Source organism: Peromyscus maniculatus, chromosome 1, assembly GCF_049852395.1.
Source record: "Peromyscus maniculatus bairdii isolate BWxNUB_F1_BW_parent chromosome 1, HU_Pman_BW_mat_3.1, whole genome shotgun sequence".
NCBI lineage: Eukaryota > Metazoa > Chordata > Mammalia > Rodentia > Cricetidae > Peromyscus > Peromyscus maniculatus.
Window position 1 is genome coordinate 9,700,152 of NC_134852.1, and position 25,304 is coordinate 9,725,455.

Below are 25,304 nucleotides of genomic sequence, written 5' to 3' on the forward strand. Positions count from 1 at the left end.
GATACTGTTCTGATGATTACTCAGAGCTGAGGGCAATGAATGAAATAACTCAAGGTATACCGATGCATATTTAATGTGAACAATTCGGTGAACTTAGAGATAAATATATACATCCTCAAGCCATCAGCAGAGGCTATGTGATGAGTACAGTCATCCTCTTCTATTTGAACAGGGCTGAAAATCCATGTATGTTGTCCATAAAACTTTACCCCTCTCCAGGATCAGGGACAAATGAAAATAACTTGCTGTTCAAATGAGTGTCAAGATATTTTTTCAACTCAAGTTCTTGATTAATATTGTTAATATTTAATGCCTGCTATAGGGAATTGATTTTTAGAGTCCTGGGATTTTTAAAAACATGCAGACTGGAGAGATGGCTCAGTCGTTAAAGGCTAGGCTCACAACCAAAAATACAAAAACATGCAACCATGTAAAATATATTGCCTCTGTTTAGTTTCTATTCTCACTTAGAGTTCCTTCTCCATGTGGTTTGTCTGTAAACATGTACACATGCTTTCACCTCTCAGATTCAAAACTCTATCTCTCCATAAACTCCACAAGGTAACTACATATCAGGTTGGTGTGGAGACTGGCATAGATTCTATCAGCTTATTAATACTCAGTGAGCTTAACATAATCAATGATCTCCTAGGAACAGGAGACGTGGCATTGTAGACTTCTAATGTGACTCTAGAGGCTTGCATGTTTTCAAAGAGATGAAGACTCTCAGATTAACCCCTTAAATTAGGCCAAGGAATGGAACTCTACGTGAAAATAACCACTACCGGGAACTGAATTAACTGTGTGAATAGCTCTGCCATGGCACATGGTATTTGAGGTAAGAAAGCTGACTCTTTTCATTTCTTCCCATAGTTCTGTAAATCTGGAAGTTCAACTCTTACCTGTGGGTCAGGATGGAATATCCCAATCTGCCCCATATCAACATGAAGGATGTCCTGCAAAAACTGGACCACAATGAATTGAACAATTTCAAGAGAGTCCTAAGGACCTATCCTCTGCCAGATGCCCTGAAACAGATCCCCCAGATTGCATTGGACCTGGCCAATGGAGTTCAGCTAGCAGAAATTCTCGCAGAGTACTGCCCCACTGGTTGGATGGAGAGACTCACCCTGCAAATCTTACAAGAGCTAAACCGTGAAGATCTTGCTATATTAGTAGCAATACAAATCGAACGTAAGCAAAGACCATTCGATACTATGTCCTAGAAAAGAGGGAATTCCTTAAGGGGTTAGTATATGTAGAAATAAGTCAGATGTGATGGATGGCTCCTGAAATTCCAGTGCTGGGGAGACTGAGGCAAGAGGATTGCTTTGAGTTTTAGACTAGCCTAGGCTATATGGTAAGTCACTGTCTCAAAAAGAGAAGAGATGAGGAGATAGCTCAGTTAAGTGCTTACCATGATGACATAAGTACCTGAGCCTGATCCTCAGAATTCTTTTTTTGTTTTTTTCAAAAAAGCCAAGCACTATAGCACACATATAATCCCAAAACTGAGAGGTGAAGATTAGAAGATCCCTGGGGCCAGCCAGCCTAACCTACTTGCTGCTGAGCTCCTGGCCAATGGAAGACTCTGTCTCCGAATTTTTGCGTTGGCATATGGTGCCTGAATACCAATGCTAATGGTTGTTTTCTGCTCATACATGCTGGCACACACATACACACCTCTCTAGAACCTATGATCTCAGAACCATCCCTGAGATCCTTCCTGCAAGGATAAACCTCAAGTACAATCAGAAAACAACTTGGTGCCCCCAGAAGAGTCAACCTAGATTGAAAGAAAGAGTTGTAACTCCTCTAGGATCTGGGTTCTGAAAGATGCAAATGTCTTCCACTTTCTTTTTCAGAAGCACCATTGAAAACACCTGGTAAAAAGGATTCTACTTTCGAATTAGGTAAGTTTCTTGTGGATAATTTTTATTCATGGAATATTTGAAGACCTGGAGATTTCTTTTAAAAAAAAAAAGATGGAGATCTCTTTAAAATAAAAAAAGATTCTACCTTGAACGCCAAAGGACTCGAGGGTAGTGAGAAGTAAGCTGTCCCTTATCCTGGGAGATAGGCTAGGGTGGGATGCTGTTCCCTTTTTTCTTTCTTTTTGTCTGAAATTTTATATATGTACATAATGCATTTCAATCATTTCCACCCATATCCCATTCCCTGTAGTTTAGACATCCTCCATCTCGCCGTCCCAATTTCATACAATCTTTTCCTTTTTAAAGCCCTTTGAGTCAACTTACTGTATTTGCATGGGTGTTGAACCATCTACTAGATAGAGCATGCACTCATCTCAGGGTTGTGTTTCGGTTTCATTCTTGTTGTTTCTTTTGCTAACCAGTAAGTTTAACTCAAATTGCTTAAAGAAGCATAGGAGAGGGCCTATTTGCAGGAACACTAGGCACCTTACCAATGGATACGTCACTGAGGAAAATATTGTTCCCTCCATGATGGAATGTTGGGGGGGCAATCTTATGCAGGTAACCACAACAGCCTCATTGTGCATGGAACACAGGGTCCTGCGACACTCCCTCTTCTCTCTGGCTCTTACATTCTTTCCATCCTCTCTTCTGCAAATGTCCCCTGAACCTTGGAAGGGGTGATGTAGATGTCAGTTTGAAGCTGAGCAACATGCAATGATCACTTAGGCCCAACACTTACAAGTCTGCGGTTGATCACCATTCAGTAACAAAAGCTAACCTAGAGCAAAGATCAATAAACTATGCAATCCCGAAAGCCAGATAAAGACCTCATCATCTGTTTTTCTAAAACCCATGAGTCTACAGTCCTTCCTACAATTTCCACACTTCTGTTTTATTTGTTTTCATGTAGATGGCATGCATACTGATGTCAGGGGTCAACTTGTAGGTCTTGGTTAGAATTTCCCATCTTCTGCCTTGTAGCTTCTGTATCACACTCCGACTTCAGCCTCAGTGGCAAATGCCTTTACCTGCTCATCTCTCTTGCCATCTCAACTTTTGTATTTTTTAAGTGGTAGAATACAAAGGGAAATGTCTCAGGGAGGTACGTGGTGTTCAAACGTCAGTGTCAGTTAAGCAGCTTTTATGGGATACTGCTTGTTTTATGTTTGACTTTAAGACAGGTTCTCACCATGTAGCTCAGGCTGACCTTGAACTCAAAATCCTCCTGCCACAGACTCTCTGATGCTCATTATGGCCATGTGCCTCCGTGACCAGTCATCAAACAGGTTTTATATGAAAACAGCATGCCTATTTGTCTTTATTACCTGTATCTGCTTTCCCACAGAAATTAAAAGGTACAGGCTAAGCCATCTAGTTAAAAAGCAAAAAGTATTTACTGCCTGGCCCTTCGAAGGGACATTGATTGACTGGCCCTGGCCATCTTAGTTTCCTTTCCTGTAGATGTGATAAAATATCTTGACAGTGGTAACTTAAGGGAGAAACTCATAATTTCAAGTTATAGAACATTGTGGGAGAGAAGTTATAAAGTCAGGGTGCCTGAGAGAAGAGGTCACATTACACCCACAGTCAGGAGCAAAGGGCAGGGTCTGGGGTAATTGTTCAGTCCTTAAGAGCATTTACTGCTTTTCCAGAGGACCTGAGTTGGGTTTCCTCAGCACCCACATCAGGAAATTCACAAATGCCTGTAATTCAAGCTCCTGAGAATCCTACACCTTCTTCTGGACTCCTGGAGCACATGAACACAAGTGACACACATACTCACACAATTACGCAGACATACACATAAACAAAATAAAATGTCAAAGTGAAGAAAGCAATGGATTAATACATGCATCACAGCACTCAGCTTGCCCTTTCCATGTTATACAGACCAGAATACCCTGCTCAGGGAAGCGTCTCATCACAATTAAGATGGGTCTTTCCCTATTAATTAACTGTAATCAAGACAATCCCTCACATACAATCTCAGAGGTTAATAATCTAGACAATCCCTCATAGATGTGCCCAGAAGCTTGTTCCCTCCCTGTTGAGTTGACTGTTAACTATCATACGGATTTGGGGTATCATTTTTTTTTTCAATTTTCTCTTGATATTGCTGGTGTACTATAAAATATGACTTGGGCTCAAAGCAGCAGTAAATGAAAGATGATTTAGAAGGTCCCATGACCATTTGTGCCTAAGCCCAGACCATCCAACTGTTTCTAGAGGTGTGTTAAACCATCAACTGAGATCATAAGATCTATCAGAGCTGGGATTTGACATGGTTTTAAAGAATTGTGCTTGCTACAAGGTACATGTTCTGAGTAAACCAGCACCAGATAATGTTTGTTCAAAATATTTATTGGAGAAAGTTTGAATTTGTTCAAGGTGCACAATGTTTGACCAACAAATTATTTGTTTGACCAACAAATAATCTGTGTGGTGATTAAATCTAGATCAAGCAATCCATCACCACCCACATTTGAACCCAAGAACTTAGTTGTGAGATAAATGAGTTTGTTCCTTTCTTCAAGTGTCTTGTTGTATAAAGAAGGCTGGTCTCAAACTTGAAATCCTCATGCATCGACCTTACAAGTTCTGGAATTAGAAGAACTTACCACCATGTTTAAGTTTGGATCTTGTACATTCCATATTTAACTGAGGTCATACGGTGCCTGCCTGCCTGCCTCTGCCTCTAACTCCTTTCATTTGGGATTCGTTTATTTTATTTTATTTGTGTATATCCAGGGTTATGCACTCCCACATACACCCATGCCCATGGAAACCACATGAGGACTGAAGGCATTCTTTGCCTTATTCTCTTGAGATTGGGTCTCTTACTGAACCTTGGGCTAGGCACCTATGAATTAGCAAGCCACACTAGCCCTCTTTTCTCTGCCACTTACCTAACACTGGGGTTGCAAGTGTTCATGGCCAAGCCCAGGTTTTTACATGGGTGCTGGGGATTTGAACTCTGGTCTTCATGTTTGTACAACAAGCACTCTTACCTACTGAGCCATCTCCCCAGCCTCTTTAAAAACTTACTCCCAGCTTCTATGGCAGTGTTGTCCCAGCGCTAGCTCTTGCACATGGCCAGCGTGTCCACTCAACACATTTCAGAGACCCTCGCCTTCAGACTTGATTGTTAACTGGCCGCTTTCTCAGCATACCGTGCTGTCCCTGCTTACTGTCACCTTGTTTCTAGCCAGCCTCCTGAAATCTTGCTGATGGATGCTTTCAGTGTGCAATCTTCCCTGAATTTCAGATGCTTGTGCTCAGTTACCTCCTGGGTTTTTTTCCAGAAGTTCCCTGGATTCCCCTCTTAACTTTACCTTTTTGTGTGTGTGTGGGGGGGGGGCATGTGCATGTGTTCTTTTGAGTTCAGGCTTGCGTGCCACAGCCACATCTGGGAGTAAGAGGACAACATCAGGTGTTAATCCTCTCCTTTTGACTTATGTGAAGAAGGGCTCTTGTTCTTTGCTGCTGTGCTCCAGGATAGATGAGTCATTAGCTCCCAGAGATTCTCCTGTCTCCATCTCCCATCTCACCAGAGGGGCAGTGGGGTTTCAGATGTTCACTACTATGTCCAGCTTTTTGAGGGCTTCTGGGTATCCAAACTGAGACCCTCACACCTTGAAAGCAAGTGTTCTATCCACTGAGCCTTCTCTCCAGCTCCATAACTCACCTACACACAACCCAATGTTTAGTTTCAAATCCTTCTTTCACTGAGACTCACACTGCCCTGTTCTGTGGTTATTCATTCCAGACTCCAGGGAGTTCCTCCACAAGGCTTGTTAATGCCTTTAGGAATGACCTTATGTGCCTCTGTTCCATGCTGTGTGACACTTTGTTCAATGGCGGGACACATAGGACAGTGATCCCATAAGATTATGACGGGAATGAAAAGTTCCTCTCAGATGACATCAGAGACATTTTAACCTAGCAATGCAAAGAGTACCTTGTGTGTTAGATGTGGTTCTGGCATAAGTAAAACCAGTCCTACTGCTAATAGAATTAAAGCACAGAATGTATACTTGTGCACAGTGCCATGGTAATGAATTTGTCATACTATTCATTTTATCCTTGTGGTATATACCTTCTACCTAGAAAGGGGTGTGTTCTGGCATAGGTAAACCTACATGTCTGTGTGTAGAGAGGTGTGGCTGCAGAAAATAGAGGTCAATGCCTGCTGTCCTCAGTTGCTCTCTACCTTATTCTCTTGTTTTATTTACTTTTCTCATTTTTTTTCTTAGAAAATTTCCTATGTTTTGGTCACATCCCTCCCATCCCCCAAACTTCTCTCAGATGCATCTGCTCTGCCCTTTCTTACACACCCAACTTTATGCCCTTCTTTTAACTCATCAAGTACAGTTTACTCTTAAATAAATGGCCTCCTACTGGAACATGATGAACCTACCAGGAGCCTTGGTTCAATTTGCAGGTAGATGCATTGCATACCTGTTCTTCTGTGTATGTTGTATTTCTGTGTATATGGCTCTAGGAAAATCCCCATGATTCCTTCTGCACAATTTCTCTATTAAAATTGGACTTTTAACATCAAAAAAAAGGAAAATTGGTTCTCCCTCTTCCCAAAACTATCAACTGATAACTGCTTTTCAGCCAGGGGTGAGATTCTGTGCTCACCTCCCCTCTCCCTGCTGGATTTTGTCTAACCTGAGCCTGCATATTCTGCCTCCACCACAGTGAATTCATATGCATCTGCCCTGCTCTGTCCAGAAAACAGTTTCCATCCACCAACTATGACTCTTACAAACTTTCCTTGTCTTCTTGTGCAATGATCCCTAAGTCTTGGGAGGGGGAGGATGTGATAATGGGCCACCCATGTAGGAATGGGCACAGTCTTATTCTCTGTGCCTTGATTGATTCTTCTGTTAGTAATCTACTACAAAAACAAGTTTCCCTGATAAGAGTTGACCACTTCACCAATCTACGTCATTTTCTATGCACTAATGTCGTTTACTGAGATGAAGTCTCTACTGAACCTGGATCTTGCCAGTTTGGCTAAACTGTCTGTCCAGTAAGTCCCTGGGGTGGGTCCCCCTGTCTCCATCTCTCTGGCACTGGGATTAAAGATGTGTGCTTCTGCACCTTAAATAGGTGCTAGAGATGTGAGCTCCGTTCTCCACCCCTTCCCAGAAAGCACTTTACGAACTGAGCGGCCTCCTCAGCCCCTTAGAAACACTTCTGTAGAGTCATCTGCAATATTACTGGCAACAAGGGACTGCGGAAGATGTTTCCAGGTCCTTGACCTCATACCCAAAGAACTAAAAATAGGGGCTCGTGCAGATTTGCAAAACAGGCAAGATGACTGCATTCAAAGCAAAGCTATAATGTGTAATAATACAGAGGGATGAAACATCAAGATTGACAGCAGGCTGCAAGAGTGAGTGTTCAAGAGCCCTAATTTTTCTCAGGGCTTCCTTTTATGGGGTTCAATAGAAGGTGCTGGTTACTAAGGGGTGCAGTTTGAGTGGTTCACTGTTTTGATAGATTAGGTCATGTGTTCATTTTTCCTACTGTAAATGTCCCGTCCACATAAAGCATCTAATTTTAATGATCTACATGTCATTAAAGCTTACTAGAGGACAAAATTTTGCTTTCTTGCTCATGCACTCAAAAGCAGTTGAGGCCAAATCAGCCTTTCTAAACTTCATACGCAGATACATTGGGAATACACTTGATTAGAAACTATATAAATGTATTACCTAGGGTAGCAAAGATTCTTGTTCAGATGTGGCATAGCATAGCCAGAGGTTTCTGAGGTTGCAAGGTGCAGTGTTTGGAGGAAGGTGTATTTAAACAGTACATTCAGGTAAAGGAGCTAGCCTGCCAAGTGCAACATTACAGAGGGTGGAGTATGCATAATCCAAAAGTAAATGGGGTTCTCGGGGCACTAGCCTGTCTTCTAGATATGCCTGCAGCAGCCTCTGCTGTCTCACATGGAACTACATCTCTTGATTACATCAAGAGGCTGTGTTATATGATTGGATTGCACCTCCAAGACTCATGTGAGAACAGTCTGTGGTGTACCAGATCCCACAAAACAACCCAATGATGCATTTCTCCAAATGAATCCCCCTTGCTAAGCAACACATGAATACCTCCTAAGTTGTGTTGGAATTCTCTTACCAGAAAAGGCGCATAACTCCAAGGTCAGAAGCTGACACACTTCCATTTATACGTCCAGGGTCTCCTTAACATTCTCTTTGTGTAATCCAGGAATAAAATGCTGATGCTCTGTTGGTTGTGCTCTCTCCAAATCATGGATCTCATACAATGACAAATGACATGTGTCTCCCTTCTTTCAGGAGCTGCAGATCATTCACCATTTCCCCAGAAAAACATGCAAGGAGCTGAAAAACAAGGTGAGTTTTATAACATTCACTGTAAGGTAAGCAAAGCCCACATCCTCCTTCCCAACTCCCTCTGAAGAATTCAGTCTCTTCCCCTATCCTGTTTCCTCTACCATTTTGTTTTGATAGCTTCATCTATGAGCATTGTTTCTACATCACTCCAGCCTGCCCTTCCCCACCTCCAACTCCTTCACGTCCCTTACTCTCCCTCTCTAATCCATGATCTCTTGAATAACTTTTATATTCTCCCAGTTCACAACCAATGTTTTCTTTATTCTTGACTCATTCGCTATATCCTAACCACAACACCGCTTCCCTCCACTCCCCCCCCCCGTTTCCCCTCACCTCCCTCTCCCACAGATCCACTGCCCTTCCATTTCCCTTCAGAAAAGTACAGGCATCCCAGGGATTTCAACTGAACAAGGCAAAACAAGTTACGGTAAGACGAAGCACAAGCCCTCATATCAAGGCTGGGCTAGACAACCCCGTAGGAGAAAAAGAGTACCAAGAGCAGGCAAGAATCAGACAGTCCCTTTCCCACTGTTAGAGAGTCCCACAAGAACACCCAGCTTAACAACCACAACACATATGCAGAGGACCTAGTGCAGACCTATGCAGGTTCTGTGACTGCTGCTCAGTCTCTGACCCCCTCTGAACCCTGCCTAGTTGATTTTTGTGAGCCATGTTCTCCTGGTGTCCTCAACTCCTCTGGCTCCTACAATCCTTCCTCCGCCCTCTCCCGCCAGGTTCCATGAGCTCTGCGTAATGTTTCTGTTGGGTGGAGGGTCTGCATCTGCTCCCGTCAGCTGCCGGAGGAACCTTCCCTGATGTTGACTGGCTAGGCACTGATCTATGAGGATAGCAGAATAGTTAGGAATCATCTCATTTACTTTTTTTGGTTAGTTGTGTTTGCTTCATCCCTAGGTCTCTGAGCCATCCAGCTTTGGGTCCCCAGCCACCCAGGCAATGTTAGGCATAGGGTCCCTCTTGTGGCATGGGCCTCAAGGCAGACTAATCATTGATTGATCATTCTGACAAGCTGTGAGCCACAATTTCCCCCCAGCACATCTCAAAAGCAGGACGGTTGTGGGTTGAAAGTTTTAAGGCTGGGTTGGTGTCCCAGTGCCACCACTGGGAGCCTTGTGAGGTTACTAAAGATGGCCACCTCAGGCTCTCTATCCTTCATAAATAAGAGTCCTAGATAGAGTCACCCTCATAGGTTCCAGAAAGTTTCCACTACACTAGGTTTCAACATAGCCCCTAAATGCCTCCTTATTCCAGTCATCTCTCATAGTACTCTCTCCCTCCATCCCTCCCTCCACAAGCTGATAGCTCCGGTTCCCATCTCCCTTGCCCCCCAAGACACACACAAAATCTATGCCATCTCCCCTTCCCAGGAAGATCCATGTGACCCCTCCAGAGATCTCCTTGTTGCTTAGCCTCTCTGCATCTATGGATTGTAGTGTGATTTACCTTGACTGCTAATTAATGTCCACTTATAAATGAGTACATATCATGTTTGTCTTTCTGGTCCTGGGTTTCCTCACTCAGGATAATTCTTCCTAGTTCCATTCATTTGCCTGCAAATTTCATGATGTCATTTTTTTTGAAAGCTGAGTAATAACTTAAATGTGTAAATGCCACATTTTCTTTATCCACTCTTTGGTTGAAGAACATTTAGGGTGTTTCCAGTTTCTGGCTATAATGAATAAGGCCACTATGAACATAGAGTCCTTATGGTAGAATGGAGTGTCCTTTGATTATATGCTGGGTCTTGAGGTAGATCCATTCCCAATTTTCTGAGGAACCACTATATTGATTTCTATGGTGGCTGTACAAGTTTGCACTCCCACCAGCAATGGAATATTCCTCACGTCCTCTCCAGCAAGAGCTGTCATTTATGTTACTGATCTTAGTCATCCTGACAGGTGTAAGATGAAATCTCAACGTTATTTGAATTTCCCTGATGGCGAAGGATGCTGAAGATTTCCTTAGGTATTTCTCAGACATCTGCAATTCCTCTCTTGAGGATTCTGTTTAGATCTGTACCCCATTTTAATTGAGCTATTTTGCTTGTTGATGTCTAGTTTCTTTAGTTCTTTATATATTTTGGTTATTGGTCCTCTATCAGATGTGGAGTTGGAGAAAATCTTTACCCATTCTGTAGGCTTCCATTTTGTCCTATAGACAGTGTCCTTTGCGTTAAAGAAGCTTTCCAATAAAAGATGTCTATTTATTATCAATCTGAGTGCCTGCGCTATTCATGTTCTGTTTAGGAATTTGTCTCCTGTGCTGATGAATTTAAAGCTATTTTCCTACTTTCTCTTCTATCAGGTTCAGTGTAACTGGATTTATGTTAAGGTTTTGATCAACTTGGACATGAGCTTTGTGCAGAGTGATAGATATGGATCTATTTGCATTCTTCTGCATGCAGACATCCAGATAGACCAACACCATTTGTTGAAGATGATTTCTTTTTCCCATTGTGTATTTCTGGCTTCTTTATCAAAAATCAGGTGACCATAAGTGTGTGGATTTATGTCTGGGTCTTCTATTCTATTCCATTGATCAATGTGTCTTTTATGCCAATACCATGTGGTTTTCATTACTGCAGCTCTATAGTACAGCTTGAAATTAAGGATGATACCTCCAGAAGTTCTTTTATTGTTCAGGGTTATTTCAGTTTTCCTGGGTTTTTTTTTATCATATGAAGTAGAGAATTGTCCTTTCAAGGTCTGTAAAGACATGTGTTGGAATTTTGATGGGGATTGTGTTGAATCTTTAGATTGCTTTTGATAAGATGGCCATTTTTACTATGTATTCTATGGATCCATGGACATGTGAGATCTTTCCATCTTAATATCTTCAATTTTTCAAAGACTTGAAGTTTTTGTCATACAGGTCACCTGCATGGTTACAGTTACCCCAAGATAGTTTATATTGTTTGTGGCTAATGTGAAGGGTGTTTCCCTGATTTCTTTCTCAGTCTGTTTGTCTTTTATATAGGAGGGCTACTAATATTTTCAGTCAATCTTTTTTTTTAATTTTACAATTCAATTCAGTTCTATATATCAGCCATGAATTCCCTTGCTCTCCCCCCTCCCGTCCCCCTCCCCATCTCCCAGCCCACCCACCACCATTTCCACCTCCTCCAGGGCAAAGCCTCCCCAGAGGACTGAGATCAACCTGGTAGACTCAGTCCAGGCAAGTCCAGTCCCCTCCTCCCAGGCTGAGCCTAGCAACCCTGCATAAGCCCCAGGTTTCAAACAGCCAACTCATGCAATGAGCACAGGACCCGGTCCCACTGCCTGGATGCCTCCCAAACAGACCAAGCCAATCAACTGTCTCACCCATTCAGAGGGCCTGATCCAGTTGGGGGCCCCTCAGCCATTGGTTCATAGTTGATGTGTTTCCATTCATTTGGCTATTTGTCCCTGTGCTTTATCCAACCTTGGTCTCAACAATTCTCGTTCATATAAACCCTCACTAATTGGACTCCTGGAGCTCCACCCGGGGCCTAGCCGTGGATCTCTGCATCCAGATCCCTCAGTCGTTGGATGGGGTTTCTAGCACAACTATTAGGGTGTTTGGCCATCCCATCACCAGAGTAGGTCAGTTCGGGCTGTCTCTCGATGATTGCCAGCATTCTGTTGTGGGGGTATGTTTGTAGATGTCTTTTATCCAACCACTTCACTGAAGTTGTTTATGAGCTGTAAACATTCCCTGGTAGAATATTTGGGGTCACTTATGTATACTATCATTTCATCTTGCCACCACTGATACCTTTATTATTGCTACGTGTAAATATACATGTGTGTATGCACACATGCATAAACAACCTACTAAATTCATTTAACATAATCATATGTACATGTGGTACAAGACAACCACTTGGGACTGAATAACTTAAAAAGAACTGATTCTCCTCTCAGCAACCAGTAACCACCTGTAGCTCTTCATCTATGTATGGGGCCATGTGGGATTTCACCTGTCTACACTGGCATGTCAACTGGTGATGTCATTATGTTGGTCTTGTTTTGGCATCCATATTGTTGAGACTTCTGTTCCTCTATCATTTTTAAGGGGCACTAGCAACAGGAGTCACAGTTTCCACTCCCCTACTATGATGTTGTTCCCTGAGCCTTAGTTGTAGGGGTTGCATTGCAGGGGCTGAGCACCCCCCCCATAATCACTTACTCTCTGCATTTTGACTAGTTGTGGATCTCTGGAAAGGTTTCCATCTGTTGCTAAAAGAAGCTTCTTTGATGAGGGGTGGTGATGAACTACACTCAATCTGTGGGTTGTAAGGATTAGTGTTTAGAATTCAGTTAGGAAGTATATTGGTTTAGTAAAATGACAGTAGTAGGGTCCCCTCGAGAGTCTATCACCTCTCCAGCCACTGGTCATGGACAGGTTTACAGTATCTGGCATGAATTCTTCCTGTTGCATGGGACTTAAGTCCACTTGAGTATCTGTTGATTATGCCCAACCTATAAGTGACATCACTACATCCTTGGAGGTATATTGTCATCATGTCAATGTTGTGTTTCATAGTCTTTGCAGCTGTATAGGACTACGGATTGCTCTTCATACCTGATCTGAAATCAACCAAGCTTAGGTAACAATGAAAACAAATGTCCCATCATTTCTAATGTACCAGTTGTTCTGTTGATGATAGCTTCCTTCCTAACAGAAGAAAAAGGGGGAAAGTGGATACTGGTGAAAATCAGAATTCAGTTCCTAGAAGGACCAGGACTATTGTGTGTAGAATTTCTCAGCTTTCCTTGATTACCTCTAGGTCTTTGTATAAGGTTGAGACCTTGTGGGCTTTCCCATGTCCACTTAGGCATATTGATTGGTGTTTTTTCTGTTCAGCTCTTATTTGGGTAGTCATGTTAGGAAGACTAATAGGTGTAGTTTCTGACATTCCTAGAAGACACATTCTCACAGAAAACTCCTTGATCTTCTGCCTCTTATCCTTCCACCTCCTCGTCAATGTTCTCTAAGCCTTAAGTGTGGGAGTTGTTTTATAGATGTAGCCAATGAGACTGGGCTCCACAACTCTGCATTTTGATTTGTTGTGGTTTTTGAAATGGTCTTCATCTGTTGCAAAGAGAAGTTTCCTTGATAAGGGGTGAGAACTACACTTACCTGTGGGGAAAAAACCAAACATTTGGAGTGCAGTTAGGGATTATGCTGGTTTAGGAAAGTGTTGGTTGCAGTGCTCCTCCAGCATCCATGAAGTCACTAGCCCTGGGTAGTTGGATAGGTTTCCAACATCAGATGTGGCATCCTTCTTCTCAAGCATGTTTCAAGTCCAACTAGAGAACTAGTGATTAACACCAAGGTTAACGCCACTACAACCTTTGTGTTCTCAAGCCATTCTAGTCAGTGTTGTGGTTCATAGGAGTGGGATTCATGGGTTCATGGGTTGGGATTGTTGGTTGCATCCCTCCTTTTGGAAGCTTGCATGACGCCTTCTGGTATAGCAAAAGCTAGTCCTCAGGAAGGAGATTTTCAGGTCAGTTTCAGCTCAGGGACTTATGGACCCTATGTCCAAAGTGAACAGAGTCTTTAACAATAGGAATTTAGCTTCCACCTCACAGAAGGCAACAAAAACAATAACAAACTATGTGAGTTCTGGAGTCTCTTTGACCCTAAACAACAACTCAAAAGAGGGCTTCTCATATCTAGTATTGGGGATTTTGTTAGGTGATCTTTGGCTTTTGAAGGGAGTATTGTCAGCCCAGAAGAGAAACTTTTATTTTAATTATAGATGTATATTTCTACACAGACTTATGTGTATTATAGGGTTTTGTAGGTAAATAGTTAATGGTATGATCCCTTATGACATTTTCAGGCATCCTTAATGTTGCTTTACCCCTGCCTCCTTCAATATTTACATATTTCCCTGCCCTAATTAGAGTACCACCTTTTCCCATTTACCATATATATTGCTCTACCACCCTCTACCCCCAGCAATGGTCACTTTTTTACTTCCCTGGTTTCTGCACTTATTCCAGAATATGGACACTCAAATCTGAAGATTTGAAGCTAGAGTCCTCCGATAAGAAAGACCATGTGACATTTGTCTGAATCTGGATTATCTCATTAAATACTGTCTTTTCTAGTTCCACTTGTTCATCTGCAAAGTTCATGATTTCATTCTTCTCTACAGCTGAATAGTAAACTCTAGTGTTTATGTGCCACATTTTCATTATCTATTCATCATTATGGATCATTAAGGTTGTTTACATTTCCTAGATATTGTGAATGAATGTGGTTCATCAAGTATCTATGGATTAGGATGTCGAGTCCTTTGGGCATATGCCCAGGAGTGGTAGAGCTGGGTCATATGGTAGACTTGTTTTTAGCTTTTCTAATTCTCCTTACTGATTTCCACAGTTGCACACCAGTTGGCAATCCCACCAACACTGAATGAGGATTCCCATTTCCCCACATCTACTCCAGCATTTGTTGTCAGTTGTTTTGTTGATCTTTGCCCTTATAAGTGGGATAAGTTGACATCACTGTTTTAGCTTGCATTTCCCTAATTGCTAGAGATGATGAACATGTTCTGAGATATTTCTTAGTCATTATATTTCTTTTTTTTTTTTTTTTTTTTTTTTTTTTTTTTTTTTTTTTTTTTTTTTCACTTATAAACTGTATGGCCGTGGCAGGCTTCTTGTTAACTGTTCTTATATCTTAAATTAACCCATTTCTATAAACCTATACCTTGCCACGTGGCTGGTGGCTTACCGGCGTCTTTACAGGTTGCCTCTCCTGGCGGTGGCTGCAGTGTCTCTCCCTCCTTCTTCCTGTTTCCCCAATTCTCCTCTCTCTTTGTCCGCCTATACTTCCTGCCTGGTCACTTGCCATCAGTGTTTTATTTACAAAGAGTAATATCCACAGCACTTCCCCTTTTCTTCTTTTTTTAAAAAGGAAGGTTTTAACTTTAACATAGTAAAATTACATATAACAAAACAATTATCGAGCAAGAATTACAGTTACAATATTAAAGAAGTTGTCCTATCTATCTTATATTTGTGAGTTTAAGGTTTTATATCTAACTTATCTTTTATCATAACTGAGGAAATTACAACTATCTAGTTTTCAACCACATCAAAGGCCTGAGAAGGAAGATAATGGTACCTGAGAAATGGTAGATGGATGCAAGCAACTTTCGGGAATCTTGCAAGATTAGACCAAAACAGCTGGCAGCCTGGACAGTCACCTAATGTTTCTCAGCATTATTGGTGCATTTAAATTGGCTACAGGCCTAGAGTATCTGACAGACCATTTTCAGAAGCAGGAATTCTGAAAGACCATCTTACCCTGTCTTGGCAGAGTACAGTGGTCGCTTTCCTTGTGTCCCGCTTGTCCAGGAAGGACAGCATTGCATTCGTACTGTCAGCCATCAAGGCAAGGGCAGTTCTTTGCCCAGTAGGCCATTTTGTGCCAAAAAGACAAACTTCCAAATGGAAATGTCTTAGAAGCCCAACATTCTCTCGGGATCAATTGGTGCAGCCAGGAGCAATTGTGTCTCATGTCAACAGAATTTTAAGTTATTTAAATGCCATATTCTCTAGGTCTATGAAGTGTTTGAAGGTTACCTATCTATCTGAAATATATCTATGTATACCTAGAAGACTTAACTAACATGGCTACAAATATGATTATCATAAATGACTAATTATTAATCTATTTTAATTATCCATTACAATTTTAAATGAGTTACATAAACATAATACCTCAAACAAGAATAGAAATATATATATACAGTATAACAAAATTAACTTCAAGTTTGTATCAATAAACTAAAATTTATACCAATGTAAAACATTTTAAACATAAACTAAAATCTATACCAATGTAAAACATTTTAAACAAGTTGTTCTTTAAAAGTAGGTTCATTAATCTACCCTTTTATCTTATCATCTCCATATCCTCCTATATATCTAATCATATCCCCTTTTCCTTTTTTAGAAAGAGATCACATTTATAATCAACCTGTTTTAAATAAAAATATTGGTTTTTTTTCTGTCCCACACCAGAGGGCTCTTCTGATTTGGGACACAAGAATCTTTTAACCATTTTTTTTAAGCAATATGTCTGGGTTTAGAGGGGGAGTGAGCCAATTCCACCTCTAAAGCCAGCTTGGTATATTTGGGAATTTGGGCGTAGCATCTCTTACTACTTCCTGCTGGAGGGGGGCGCTGTGTCTTATGGGGACGCAAAGAAAATTTTAGGCCTATGGGGTAGTCCTTGAGGCTGTATTGTGGGAGCCAGTTGCCTTGAAACCGTTCTGGATGTTGGATCATCTGGGCCATGGTGTCATCGGATATCTTTCAGGGGGTCTTGGCTGGTGAAACCTGATGTATCTTAATCTGGAACAAATCCACAGCCTCTGGCTTTCTGTGGAAACAAAAGCAGAACCTCTTTTCCAAAGCAACATATCCTTAAATCCAAATTTTGAAGTCAAGGTACCTTTAAAATATACATTTTGGCATAACTGAACAGCTTTTGCAATCAAATGTTTTTCTTTAGTTACGAATATCAAAGAGAACATAATCCAGATTTTATGTGTGGTAGCCATCTTTACGTGGCTTATATTTTATATTACCTTAGCCTATTGCTTTAAACTGTACCATTCTAAGACTGAAACGGCGCTGACTGCTGGCTCCGCCCACTTCAGCTTCCCAACATGGCGGTGGTACGTTTTCCGCCAGCTCTGGGAGTCATCAAGTCTCAGAAATAGTGGGTCTAAGCTTTTTATCAAAGCAGCATGTAGCCCAGAAACCTTTTTTTTTTTAAAAAAAAAAAAATACTAGTAAAGACTAAATCTACTACACAGCATAATGTGCCTCTGGCAGACCCCTCATTCCCGCCATACTGCCGGTCAAACGCACACGCCAGGAACCCGCCAGTGTTCAAACCTGCGTTTTGCGGCGTCTAGCTGCTCATATGAGACAAGAAGCAGGAACCTGGTTTTGGCTCTGTTTAGAATTGGTTATTAAATATTCTCAGGTTTAAGGTGGAAACTCGAGCCGTTGGGCGCCATTTGTTGCTGGAGAGCTTCTCTCCAGGTCATTATATTTCTTTTGAGAATTCTCTGTTCAGGTCCCAGGCCCATTTGAAAAATGGGCCATTTGTGTTGTTTGCTTTCATCCTTTGTGTTTTGAGTTTTTATATAGTGTAGACATTAATCCTCTGACAGATGTATAGCTGGCAATGATTCTCTCACATCCTGTGGACTTCCTCTTCACCTGGTTGTTTCATTACCTGTGCAGAAGCTTTAGTTTTATGAAGTGCCACTTGTGGATTGTTGGCCTTAATTCTTGTGCATATGGAGTCCTATTCAGAAAGAACTTTCCTACACCTATATAATGTAAGCTATTGGCTATGTTTTCTTCCAGCAGTTTCAGTGTTTCAGGCTGCATATTTAAGTCTTTGACCCAGTTGGAGTTAGGTTTTTTGCAAGGTGATAGATATGGGTCTAATTTCATACTTCTACATGTGGACAGGGAGTTTTCCCAGCACCATTTGCTGAAAGTCTTTCTTTTTTTGGTTTTTGAGTTTTTGGGGTTTTTTTTAGTGTTTTGAGTTTTTTTTGGGGGGGGGTGGCATCTTCGTGAAATATTAAGTGGCTGAAGTTATGTGCACTTATGTTTGAATCTTCAGTTTTGTTCCTCTGGTCTGCATGTTTATTTTTATACCAATTGATATTTTAATCAGTATGGCTCTATAATAGACCTTAATTCCAGATTTGAAATAGTAGTTCGTCTAGTCCTGTTCATTTGATTTGGATTGTTTGGCTATCTAGAGTATTTTGTAAGCCCATGTGAATATTTGGATAGGTTTTTTTCTGTTTCTGTGACAAATGAGATGGAGGGGTTTTTATTAAGAAAAATTTTAATTTTACACACCAATCAAAAATCCTCCCTCTTCCCCCTCCCACCCTCCCAGTCTCCCTGACCCAACCTACCCCCCACTCCCCTCCACAAAAATGCAAGGCCTATCATGGGGAGGCACATCCATAGAGCCAAGTCCAAGCCCATCCCCCTGCCTCAAGGCTGTACAAGGTGTCCAATCATAGGTAGTAGGCTCAAAAAAGCCTGCTCATGCACCAGGAATGAATTCTGATCCTACTGCCGCCCAGCACCCCCTGCCCCCTACCAAGCAGATCAAGCTACACAATTATCTCGCCATGCAGAGGGCCTAGTCCAGTCCCATGCAGGCTCCACAGCCATTGATCCAACTTTCATGAGTTCCCACTAGTTTGGTTTGATTATCTTTGCCCATTTCCCCATCATGATCCTGATGCACTTGCTCATAGAATCCCTCTTCTCTCTCTTTGACTGGACTCCTGGAGCTCTGCCTGGATTTCTATATCTGCTTCAATCGGTCATTGGAGAAAAGCTCTGTGATAACAGTTAGGGTATCACTGATCTGATCACTGGGGTAAGCCATTTCAGTTCAGGCACACCCTCCACTATTTCTAGTAGTCCAAGTTGGGGTGATACTTGGGGATTCCTGGCAACTTCCCTAGCACTTGGTTTCTCTCTATCCCCATGATTCCTCCCTCTATCATGGTATCTCTTTCATTGCTTTCCCACTCCATCCCTGTTCCAGCTCAAACCTCCCATTCCCCTATGTTCTCATCCCCTAACCCTACCCTCCTTTGCCCTCCCCTCATCCCCGGTTTACTCATGGAGATCTCATCTATTTCCCCTTCCCAGGGTGATACATGTGTCCCATTTTGAGTCTTCCTTATTAGATAGCTTCCCTGGATTTGTGGATTGTAGTCTGATTGACCTTTGGTTTACATCTAGTATCCACTTATTAGTGGGTACATATCATGTTTGTCCTTCTGAGTCTGGTTTATATTATTCAGGATGATATTTTCTAGTTCCATCCATTTGCCTGAAAACTTCATGATGTCATCGTTTTTCTCTGCTGAGTGGTACTCATTGTGTATATGTATCACATTTACCACATTTTCTTTATCCACTTTTTGGTTGAGGGGCATCTAGGTTGTTTCCAGGTTCTGGCTATTACGAATAATGCTACTGTGAACATAGTTGAGCATGTGTCCTTGTGGTATGATTGAGCATCCCTTGGGTATATGCCCAAGAGGGGTATAGCTGTGTCTTGAGGAAGATTGATTCCCAGGTTTCTGAGAAAGTGCCGTATTGATTTCCAAAGTGGCTGTACAAGCTTGCAACAGTGGGGGAGTGTTCCCCTTGCTCCAGATCCTCTCCATAAAAAGCTGTCTGCAGTGCTTTTGATCTTAGTCATTCTGACATGTGTAAGATGGTATCTTTTGATTTGCATTTCCCTGATGACTAAGGATGCTGGGCAATTCCTTAAATGTCTTTTGGCCATTTGAAATTCTTCCTTTGAGAATTCCGTTTAGCTCTATAGCCCATTTCTTAATTGAATTTTTTTGTCTAGTTTCTTGAGCTCTTTATATATTTTGGACATCAGCCCTCTGTCAGATGTGAAGTTGGTGAAGATCTTTTCCCATTCTGTAGGCTGTAATTTTGTCTTATTTACTGTGTCCTTTGCCTTACAGAAGCTTCTCAGTTTCAGGAGGCCCCATTTATTAATTGTTCTCAGTGTCTGTGCTACTGGTGTTATATTTAGGAAGAGGTCTCCTGTGTCAATGAGTTCAAGACTACTTCCAACTTTCTCTTCTATCAAGTTCAGTGTAACTGGATTTATGTTGAGGTCTTTGATCCACTTGAACTTGACTTTTGTGCATGGCTATAGATATGGATCTATTTGCAGTCTTCTGCATGTTGACATCCAATATGCCAGCACCATTTGTTGAAGATGCTTTCTTTTTTCCATTTTACAGTTTCGGTTTCTTTGTCAAAAATCAGGTTTCAGAAGTATGTGGGTTAATGTCAGGATCTTCAATTCAATTCCATTGGTTCACAGGTCAGTTTTTAAGCCGATACCAAGCTGTTTTTATTACTATAGCTCTATAGTAGAGCTTGAGGTCAGGGATGGTGATGATCCAGGGGTGGATTTATTGTACAGGATTCTTACAGCTATGCTGGGTCTTCTGTTTTTCCAAATGAAGTTGAGTATTGTTCTTTCCAGGTCTATGAAGAACTGTTAGGATTTTGATGGGGATTGCATTGAATCTGTAGATTGCTGTTGGTAAGATTGCCATTTTTACTATGCTAATCCTAACTATCCAGGAGCATGGGAGATCTTTCCATTTTCTGATATCTTCTTCAAATTCTTCCTTCAAAGACTTAAAGTTCTTATCATATAGGTCCTTCACTTGCTTACTTAGAGTTACTCCAAGATATTTTATATTATTTATGGCTATTGTAAAGGGTGAGGTTTCTCTGATTTCTTTCTTGCCTGTTTATCATTTGCATATGGGAGGGATACTGATTTTTTGAGTTAATATTGTATCCTGCCACATTACTGAAGGTGTTTATCAGCTGTAGGAGTTTACTGGTAGAATTTTTGGGATCACTTATGTATACTATCATATCATCTGCAAATAGTGAACAGTTGACTTCTTCTCCAATTTACATCCCCTTGATCGCCTTTTGTTGTCTTATTTCTCTAGCCAGAACTTCAAGTACTATATTGAACAAATACAGGGAGAGCAGAAAGCCTTGTCTTGTTCCTGATTTTAGTGGAATTGCCCTGAGTTTCTCTCCATTTAATTTGATGTTGGCTGTTGGCTTGCTGTAAATTGCCTGTATTATGTTTAGGTATGTTCCTTGTATTCCTGATCTCTCCAAGACCTTTATCATGAAGGGGTGTTGGATTTAGTCAAAGACCTTCTCAGCGTCTAATGAAATGATCATGTTTTTTCTTTCAGTTTGTTTAAATAGTATTACATTGACAGATTTTTATGTATTTAACCATCTTTGCATCTCTGGAATAAAGACTACTTGATCATTATGGATAATTTTTTGATGTGTTCTTGAAGTCAATTTGTCAATATTTTATTATTTTTGCATCAATGTTCATGAGGGAGATTGCTCTGTAATTCTTTCTTTGTTTCATATTTGTGTGGCTTGGGAATCGGAGTAACTATAGCCTCATAAAAGGAGTTTGGTAATGTTCCTTCTGTTTCTATTGTGTGGAACAATTTGAAGAGTATTGGTATTAACTCTTCTTTAAAAATATGGTAGAATTCTGCATTGAAACCACCTGGTCCTAGGCTTTTTTTGGTTGGGAGACTTTTAATGACTGTTTCTATTTCCTTAGGGTTTATTGGTCTATTTAAATTGTTTATCTGCTGTGATTTAACTTTGGTATGTGGTACCTATCCAGAAAATTGTCCATTTCTTTTGTATTTTCAAGTTTTGTTTTGTTTTGTTTTGTTTTGTTTTTTTTGGTTTTTCGAGACAGGGTTTCTCTGTGTAGCTTTGCGCCTTTTCCTGGAACTCACTTGGTAGCCCAGGCTGGCCTCGAACTCACATAGATCCGCCTGCCTCTGCCTCCCGAGTGCTGGGACAAAAGGTGTGCGCCACCACCGCCCGGCTTGTATTTTCAAGTTTTATAGAGTATAGGTTTTTGACGTTTGACCTGATAATTCTCTGGATTTCCTCATTGTCTATTGTTATGTCTCCCTTTTCATTTTTTATTTTGTTAGTTTGGATGTGCTCTCTGCTTTTTGGTTAGTTTGGATAAGGGCTTATCTATCTTGTTTTTCTCAAAGAAGAAAGTCTTTATTTCATTGATTCCTTGTATTGTTCTCTTTGTTTCTATTGTATTGATTTTAGCTCTCAATTTGATTATTTCCTGGCATCTATTCCTCCTGGGTGACATTGCTTCTTTTAGTTCTAGAGATTTTACATGTGCTGTTAAGTCACTAGTGTATGATTTCTCCAACTTCTTTATGTGCAAATTTAGTGCTATGAATTTTGCTCTTAGCATTGCTTTTATAGTGTCCCATAAGTTTGGGTATGTAGTACATTCATTTTCATTGAATTCTAGGAAGTCTTTAATTTCTTTATTTCTTCCTTGACCCATTGGTGATTCAGTTGAGAATTATTCAGTTTCAATTAGATTGTAGGCTTACTGTAATTTTTGCTGTTGTTGAAATCTAACTTTAAGCCATTGTGGTCTGATAGAATACAGGAGGTTATTCCAATTTTTTTATATCTGTTGAGATTTGCTTTGTGACTGAGTATGTGGTCAATTTTAGAAAAGGTTCAATGGGGTACTGAGAAGGTGTATTCGTTTGTGTTAGAGTGGAATGTTCTGTAGATATTGATTGGAGTCATAACATCAGTTAGGTCCCTTATTTCTGTTTTGGTCTGGCAGATCTGTCCAGTGTTGAGAGTGGTATGTTGAAGTCTCTCACTATTAATTGTGAGGTTTGATGTTTCATTTAAGCTTCACTAATGTTTCTTTTCATATGTGGGTGCCCTTGTATTTGGGGCATAAATGTTCAGAATTGAAACTTCATCTTGGTGGATCTTTCCTGTGATGAGTATGTAATGTCCTTCTCAATCTCTCTTGATTATAATTTGAAGTCTATTTTGTTGCATATTAGGATAGCTACAACAGTTTGCCTCTTAAGTCCATTTGACTGGAAAGTCTTTCACAAGCCTTTTACTCTGAGGTAGTGTCTGTCTTTGAATTTGAGGTGTGTTTCTTGTATGCAGCAGAAGGATGGGTCCTGATTTCATATCCATTCTGTCAGCCTGTATCTTTTTATAGGCGAATTGAGACTATTGATATTAAGGGATATTAATGACCAGTGATTGTTAATTCCTGTTATTTTTTGGTGGTAGTGTTGTATGTTTCCCGTCTTTGGTATTTGTTGGTATGAGACTATCTATTGCCTGTGTTTTCATGGATGTATCTAACTTCCTTAAGTTGGATTTTTCCTTCTAGTGCTGTCTGTAGGCCTGGATTTGTGGAGAAATATTATTTAAATCTGGCTTTATCATGGAATATTTTGTTTACTCCATCTATGTTGATTGAGAGTTTTGCTGGTATAGTAGTCTGGGTTGGCATCCGTGGTCTCTTAGCATGCATAACGTCTATCCAGGACCTTCTGGCTTTTAGAGTCTATTGAGAAGTTGGTGTTATTCTGATGGGTCTGCCTTTATAAGTCATTTGGCCTTTTCCCTTTGCTGCTCTTAAAATTTTTATTCCATATGTTTAGTGGTTTAATTATGTGGCAAGAGGACTTTTTTGGGGGGTCTATTCTATTTGGTGTTCTATAAGCTTCTTGTATCTTCATAGGTATTTCCTTCTTTAAGTTGGGAAAGATTTATTCCATGATTTTGTCAAATACATTTTCTTTGCCTTTGAGTAGGTATTCTTCTCCTTCTTTTATCCATATTATTAAGTTTGACCTTTTCTTGGTGTCTCAGATTTCCTGGATATTTTGTGTTATGACCTTTTTTGTTTTAGTGTTTTCTTTGACTGACATATTTTACTCTATTGTGTCCTCTACACAAGAGATTCTCTCTTCCATCTCTTGTATTCTCTTGGTTATGCTTGTTTCTGTGTTTCCTGTTTATTTACTCAGATATTCTATTTCCAGCATTCCCTCTGTTTGTGTCTTCTTCATTGTTTCTATTTCCCTTTTCAGGTTTTGAACTGTTTCTTTCATGTATTTCATTGCTTTTTCATGGTTTTGGTTTTTTGTTTTGTTTGTTTGTTTGTTTGTTTTGGGTTTTTTGGCTTTCTTTAAGGGATTCATTGATTTCTTCCAATTTTTTGTTCGTATTTTTCTGTTTATTTAAGGGGATTTTTCATTTCTTTAAAGGCCTCTAGCATCTTCATGATATTATTTTTAAAGTTACTTTCTTTTGCTTCTTTTACATTGTGAGGTTCAGGTCTTGCTCTTGTAGAAGGGTGAGGTTCTGGTGATGCAATGTTGCTCTTTGTGTTGTTCTATATCTTTCTACACTGGCATCCTCCCATCTCTTCCTCCAATAGGTTCAAGAAGTTCCCGTGTCTGAGCAAGCTACTATTGGTCCAGTCTGTGCTTGCTTTGTCTATGTCTCAGGGAGCCACACTAAGTCCAAACTTAGCTCTTAGTCTAATTGGAGCTGGCAGATTATGTATCTCGGGGAGCTACTCTTGATCCAATCCAAACTAGCTGATTTTGCAGCTCGGGGAGCCGCTCTTGGTCTTATCAAGGCTCTTGGTTCAGTGAGCACTTGTGGATTCTGTGTCTCAGGAAGCCTCTCTTGGTTCAATGAGAGCTGGCAGATTCTATGTCTCAGGAAGCCACTCTTGGTCCAATGAGAACTGGCAGATTCCTTGTCTCAGGAAGTTCCTGGGGTCACAGGCACACAGGTATTGGGGTAGGGCTTGGGTCTTGTAGATTGCAGGGTCTTCTGAGGGGTTTTGGTGGGGAATCCTGCCCACAGGAGTTTTCCCTGCTGGCTGGCAACTGGGGCAGAGATGGGTGGGGGTTCCTGGGGACTGGCTATGTCCCAAGGCCTAGGTCCTAGAGGCAGGACTATCTGGGTGGGAGAAGAGTCACTCACCTTGTGGTCCAATGAGAGCTGGCAGATTCTATGTCTCAGGAAGCCTCTCTTGGTTCAATGAGAGCTGGCAGATTCCTTGTCTCAGGAAGTTACTGGGGTTGCAGGCGGATGGGTATTGGGGTAGGGCATGGGTCTTGTAGATTACAGGGTTTGATGGGGGGTTGGTGGGGAGCCTGCCTACATGAGTATTCCCTGGCCAGCAACTGGGGCAGAGTTGGGTGGAAGTTCCCAGGGACTGACTGTGACTAGAATGAGATGGAGGTTTTTGATTGGGGTTGCATTGAATTTGTAAATCACTTTTGGTAAAATTGTCATTTTCACAGTATTCTACCAATCCATGAGCATGAGATGTCTTCCGATTTTCTAGCATCATTTTCTTTTTCATCCAGTGTTTAAAGTTTTCATTGCAGAGGTCCATCACTTCTTTGCTTAGTTTATTCCTAGATATTTTCTTGAGAGTATTGTGAACAGAAGTGTGTCCATGATCTATTTCTCTTTGT

The 25,304-nt window shown here is 40.9% G+C and overlaps 1 protein-coding gene across 1 annotated transcript in view; it reads left to right on the forward strand.

Moving 5' to 3' along the window:
- The first annotated feature begins 914 nt into the window (after positions 1 to 914).
- The window catches only part of LOC143271735 (NACHT, LRR and PYD domains-containing protein 2-like), a 62,006-nt gene continuing 37,616 nt past the window's right edge, over positions 915 to 25,304 (forward strand). Inside the window, exons 1-3 of the mRNA XM_076563608.1 lie at positions 915 to 1,194; positions 1,866 to 1,913; positions 8,267 to 8,323. Of these exons, the coding sequence (XP_076419723.1) occupies positions 915 to 1,194; positions 1,866 to 1,913; positions 8,267 to 8,323 (385 nt within the window). The remainder of the gene's footprint in view (positions 1,195 to 1,865; positions 1,914 to 8,266; positions 8,324 to 25,304) is intronic.